Below are 6,523 nucleotides of genomic sequence, written 5' to 3' on the forward strand. Positions count from 1 at the left end.
AACCTGAGCTACCGGCTAAAGAATACACATTTGACTGGGAAATAAGGTAGCTCAAATAAGCAGTGTTTAAAAAACTCCTCAAAGGATATGACGCTACCATATAAAACAAGAGGTAAAGAACAAGTGTCATATAGTATTAGTATATAAAGTATTATTTGTCACGGGAACAAAAATATATTTAATATTCAAAAAGGATACTACGAGAGAACAAGCTAGTGTGTAAAGAGTAAGGAAGAGTGAGACAATAGAGGGGAAAGGTGGTGGTTGGGTTGGTATTGAAAACTAGGAGAGAGGGAGGGAGAGAGAGGGAGAGAGGGAGATCTGCCAGAGGACAAAAGGGAGGAGTCAGAGACTTGACGTGAATGATGTCAGAAGCTTGTTGGATTGAGGTACTGCGCCCTGCTGAGTTTAATCCAGGCTGATTAGGAAGCAGCAAGCAGTCACCTGTGTGAATCCAGAGAGGTAGCCAAAGGTAACCTAGTGTAGCCTGTGACTGCTGCTCAAACTAAAAAGGAAACTCTTTAAGGACAACAGCCTTAATCTGTAGCTGAGTCTGAGTGGACAAGGGAAGAAACAGGCAAGAAACTCAAAGCAGGGTTCAGAGCAGGGAAGAAGCTTTAAATGACCTTTTAATAGCCAAGGGCATATTGTCATCTTTTCAGCGTTTTTTTTTATCTGCAACACAAAACATCTAAAACAAAGGAACCATCTGGTCAGGATGTCCACGAATGGAATAAGTATGGCTCTTAAGCTTCAGTTCGGACTTATTAATTATGAAAATCGTTACCTCACTGCAGAGGCATTTGGGTTCAAGGTGAATGCATCTGGAACTAGCATGAAGAAGAAACAGATCTGGACCCTGGAGCAAGACCAGGACAGCCAGGTGGTTTTCTTGCGCAGTCATCTTGGACGTTATCTGGCCACCGATAAAGATGGCAAGGTGAGCTGTGAGGAGGAAGTGCCAAATGCATCCTGCCGTTTCTTGCTTGTGACACAGTCAGATGGACGCTGGGCCTTACAATCAGAGCCATATTCACGTTATTTTGGAGGCTCTGCAGAATATCTGTCCTGTTTTGCCCAGACCATTGGAGAATCTGAACAATGGGCCATGCATCTTGCCCTTCATCCACAGGCCAACCTTCTAAGTGTATCCCGCAAGCGCTATGCACGCTTGTCCACAGCAGACGATGAGCTCTGTATGGACAGCGACATCCCCTGGGGCGTTGATTCCTTAATAACTTTGGTCTATCTGGATGGCAAGTACAGTTTGAAGACCTGTGACAACCGCTTTCTCAGCAATGATGGTAAACTGGTAATGAATCATGGGCCTAACACTAGTTTCACCTTGGAACTTAAGTCTGGCAAGCTGGCTTTTAAGGACTCTGAGGGCAAGTTTCTCTCACCAACGGGCCCCACGGGTACCCTGAAGTCTGGCCGCTGTTCAAGGCCAGGGAAAGATGAGCTGTTTGATCTGGAGGAGAGCCACCCACAAGTTGTTTTCCAGGCAGCCAACAAAAGATATGTGTCTATTCGTCAAGGTAATCAATGATTGTGTATTTGTTATCATGCGATGACATGTCATATTCATTGTTATCCTGCTCTGATCCTAAAGGCCCTACACTTTTTGCATGTCTCCGTTGTCTGACACACCAATTTTACATCTCAGAGTCTTTGCCATCAAGCTGTTGAACTGAGTCAGGTGTGTTTGATTAAGAAGACAACGCTTGATTGAGGAGCAAATTGTCCGGTGTTGTGGCAGTGGCAACTATCTGCACTCCTTGAGATCTCTACCTTCCTGCAGTTTAAAAGAATTCAGTTTAAAACCCACTCCAACACACTTGTCTGTAGTTAACAAGTGCTCTTGACAGTCTTATTTGTAGTAAAACTGTGGTTATACAAATGGTAATCAATACAGCAAAAAAACATAGGTAAAACTGGTAAAGCCATGGTTAAGAAAACAATGTGTAGGTCATCAGCAACATGTCTGTATGTGACAAAAATGGATTCCTGAAATGGTCAATCTATATTTATAAGATTTAGCTTATACCTCCCAAAAGTTTCAAGTTGTCTGCTGACAGTGCCTAAACTATAATACACTGTTGGTTGTTTTTTTTGTAAGTTTAATGCAGGCAAACACACTGATCATAAAACATTCTTGGACTTCTGGATGGTGCGTGTGTGCATTTTAGAATCTCAGAAAAATTAGGTACATCCAGTAACACCATTAAATCCTCTGTGTGAGGCAACCAACTGAATGGGATTTGTCATATCCACTGTGTGTCTAGTTCAGATTAAAACAACCACAAGTGATTTGCACGTTTCGCATATGCTTTACTTCCAGTAGACTGTTAATGAACTGGACCAAGTAAGTGACCTGATCTTCAGAAATGCATTAGTGAGGTTAAGAGGATCAATGAAATGGTGGTTCATTCAAAGAGTTCAGACTTCAATGAATGATCAGTTCACAAATCGAAACATAAGAGCAAGGGTAGCTAACCATATTCTTCGAATATACTGCCCAATACTGTTCATGGTGTAGTTGATAATTACAGACAAAAATGTTGAATCAGGTTCTGAAGGGAACTCTCTGGGTACATAGATCTTAGCCCTGCAGCCCTGCCCTTCTCTGGTGCTGTTACAGACCACATTGTAATCACTTGAGGGAAAAAAGCAATGGTAATACTTATAACACTTATAGGAATGTATAAAACAATTCTCACTGTTAACTAGTTGATTATTAGCATGCTTATTATTAACATATTGGCTGTTTAATACTACCTAATACTACCCAATACCTAAACTACCTTAATAACTATTAATAAACAGCAAATTAGGAGTTTGACGCAAAAGTCATAGTTAATGGTTTGTTAATAGTGAGAACTGGATCTTAAATTATAGTGTGACTAAAGCAACCAGACGATTTTACAATTCTTCAAAGGAGCATATCAGGGGAGTCCAGTACTGCTCCTGGAGGTCTGTTGGCTCTCTGCAGAGTGCTCAGTTATATACATACTTGAGCCAACTAATCAAGGTCTCTATTAGAGCTAAACTTCACAGCATGTTGGCCCTCCAGGACCAGGACTAATGGTAATACAGTTTGTTTGTAGTGCTAGGATAAACAGACCATTGCAACTATTCAGACTGTTTCAGATTCAAGAGCAAGACATCTGTCTCTTAGAGTCATTGTGGACCTATAGGAGGCTGACATTTGATACAGAGGGGAAAGGACAAGCTTTTAAATGAGCCATTATGACAAATGCTTTTCATTCTCATAGCCAAATATTTGCAAGCTTTTAGATGCTCATTAATTCACATTCAACAATAATGAATAGCAAACAGTGTAAATGGTTTTCCACTACATGACCATAAAACCTTTAGATAGTGGATTACCTATGTAAACAACACTACAGACTATACAGCTGAAATTGTTAAAGACGGTATCTGTTTGGCTAAGGCTGAATGTTTCTTGCATCGCATGCTTATTAGGCCCCTCTATTCATTTGCTTTTCATCACTGCAGGAATTATAGCAGCAGGCTGCTGGGGTGAGTGTTAGGGATTACTCCAGTAAAAGGCTTAAGAGACAGTGAAGGGATATTTCTGAAACATCTCATTTGAATCTCAACCCACACAATCTGGCCCCTTTGACTAGTTAGTATAGAAGTTATTTAGACCAGAGGTTCAGAGACAGTGACAGAGATAAACTGGGTGTTTACAGGCTTAGTGAGACATTGTAAAACAGGGCAAAAACACTATTAATAAAAAAGTGCAGGCAAAAGACTTTTTTTTTAAAGGCATTAAAAAGTATACCGGTACAGCTGTCGGTTTTGGGGGCAAAGTTTCATCAACCAAAACACAGTTTATGTAAATTTGTAAAGGAAACAATCATCAGCTGCTGAGAAGCCACAAAATGTTTTTGTTTCCAGGTGTTAGCATCTCAGCTAATCAGGACGATGAGACAGACATGGAGACATTTCAGATGGAGATTGATAAAGACACTAAAAAGTGTATGTTCAGAACTAATGGTGGAAATTACTGGACCCTAGTTACTCACGGAGGGATTTTGTCCACGGCCACAGAAGCGTAAGTGTTTCCATTATTACTACAAATCACAGTCATTTTGACGCATTTCATACAAGTGATGTTAATGAAAATAGGGAAATAACTTATATGTACTTGTAACTGATAGAGAAGAAAGCACCATGTTTGACATTGAATGGCTGGGCAGGCGAGTTGCTTTGAGGGCAAACAATGGAAAATATGTCTGCACAAAGAAAAATGGCCAGCTTGCTGCTGTGAGCGATTCTTTGGGTGAGTTTTAACATTTAGCATGTTATTACTGACCTGTCACTACTGGATACCCACTTAACATGAGTCAGATAAATCCTTGCATGTATTTGACAGGGGAGGATGAGCAGTTTGTGCTAAAGCTGATTAATCGTCCAATCCTGGTCTTGCGTGGGGAGAACGGCTTTGTGTGTCACCACAAAACCTCCAATACCCTGGACTGCAGCCGCTCGGTTTACGACATCTTCTCCTTGCTTTTCAGCGATGGCGCATACCAAATAAAAAGTGAGTCATATTGCTGTGACGCAAGTTGTAACGCAAACACATGATGTATGTAAATTTGTTTTTTTTGTCCACAGGTGGAAATGAAAAGTTCTGGTACGTCTCCAGCAGTGGTCTGGTTTGCACAGATGGAGACAAACCTGAGGAGTTCTTCTTTGAGTTTGCGGAGTATGGACGGGTTGGGATCAAGAGTCAAAATGGGAAGTACCTGCGTGGAGACCAGGGAGGCACACTGATGGGTGATGGGCTCAGTGTGGAGGCCTCGTCTCTGTGGGAGCACTGAATGCTGTACCAGACACAAATACAGACTCGCAGAATAACAAGAAGTTCTCCTCTTGGCTCCTGTTCAACTAAAGACTTTCCAGCAACATGCTCTTCAATGACTTTCTTTCTTTAATATTTTTTTTTGTTTTTGTGAGTACGTGAAATATCTGTGGTTTATTTGTTTCTAATATTGTAGATAATATTAGTATCGTCCTTTACTTCATAGGATACAGTACAACCTTACAACTCTGTTAGTTTTCAAAATAATTAAAACAAGGGCTGCTTATTCAGGTTTAGTGGTCCTGCTCTATCAACACCTTCATTTGTCAAACACCAATAGTAAGCAAAAACCTTTGGTCATGTCACCCCATGACACTTTTAAATGCATAAACATATAGTTTGTCAAATATTTAGCAAGATTTCTACTATGGTGAATGTTTGAGGTATGTGTTTCTATAAATTTACTTTTGCACCTGTCCAAGAGTTATTAAACTGATGATTACACAAATACTTTGTCTACTAATTTTTAATTTTACCTATCACAATTACATAAATGGTCCCACTCTTACATCGAAAAGTAAGTACAATGCACTGTTCACTTTGCATAGCAAAACACTTTTGCTGCTGTTGAGGTTGGATAGAGGGAAGGTTAAAGGCAGGTTTGGTGGTATGGCTAGGTTTTAAGGTGGGTTAAGGTGTAAGGGATGAGTCAGCAGTTTAATTATGAATGTAATTACAGAAATTAATCAATCAATCAATCATTTTTTATTTATATAGCGCTTTTAACAACACAGGTTGCATCAATTAGAGATTAATTAAATGCAGGCATTTTTTGATGAATAAAAAACTTTATACAGTGTGTGTATAAAGTATGCAATTATGTACACAATAAGTGCATTGTATCAAATATTAACTTACAGTCACTTAATATAAAACAATACCACATAAATAAATCAGATTTTCAAAAAACAGATTTTGACAGATTTCCTGTCAAAAAAAAAAAAATCTGATGGTCATGGTATTAATACGTTTATTAATTAATTACTAATTCACAAACTATAAATTATTTGCACAATGTGGAAGTTAAGTGCTGGGCGTCCAACAGTGAAGCATGGTGGAGGTTCCTTTAACTTTTGGGGCTGCATTTCTACAAATAGAGTTGGAGATTTGGTCAGGATTAATGGTATTCTCAATGCTGAGAAATACGAATAATTGGCCCCAGATTTATTCTGTAGCAGGACAATGACCCCAAACATACAGCCAAAGTCATTAAAAACTTAAAGAAGAAACAAAGAAGTACTGGAAGTGATGGCATGGTCTCCCCAAAGACAGAGCCCTGATCTCAATATTAAGTGTGTCTGGGACTACATGAAGAGACAGAAGGATGTGAGAAAGCCAACATCCACAGAAGATCTGTGGATTAATGGTTCTCCAAGATGATTGGAACAACCTACAATGAGCCAAAGTTCCAAAGTTTAAAAACTGTGTGCAAATGTGTGCAATGTAGAATTTCTACTGTTTTGAAGGCAATGAGGGTGAATATTGTCAAACCAAATAATGATTTGATCTTTTGTTCAAGATCACTGCATTTTGTTCATTTATATATATATATATATATATAAAAATAACACTTCCATTTTTGAAAACATTCTTTGTTTAAAGCATTTTTTCACACAAACTTTTGCACAGTAC

At 39.2% G+C, this 6,523-nt stretch overlaps 1 protein-coding gene across 1 annotated transcript; it reads left to right on the top strand.

Annotated features, from left to right (window-relative positions):
- The first annotated feature begins 436 nt into the window (after window positions 1-436).
- fscn2a (fascin actin-bundling protein 2a, retinal) lies at window positions 437-5,322 on the top strand. Its single transcript, XM_043232808.1, has 5 exons — window positions 437-1,538; window positions 3,925-4,081; window positions 4,188-4,309; window positions 4,403-4,570; window positions 4,645-5,322. The coding sequence occupies exons 1-5, from the start codon at window positions 719-721 to the stop codon at window positions 4,848-4,850; spliced, it is 1,473 nt and encodes a 490-aa protein (XP_043088743.1). The 5' UTR covers window positions 437-718; the 3' UTR covers window positions 4,851-5,322.
- The last annotated feature ends 1,201 nt before the right edge of the window (window positions 5,323-6,523 follow it).

This window comes from Puntigrus tetrazona, chromosome 3, assembly GCF_018831695.1.
Source record: "Puntigrus tetrazona isolate hp1 chromosome 3, ASM1883169v1, whole genome shotgun sequence".
Lineage (NCBI taxonomy): Eukaryota > Metazoa > Chordata > Actinopteri > Cypriniformes > Cyprinidae > Puntigrus > Puntigrus tetrazona.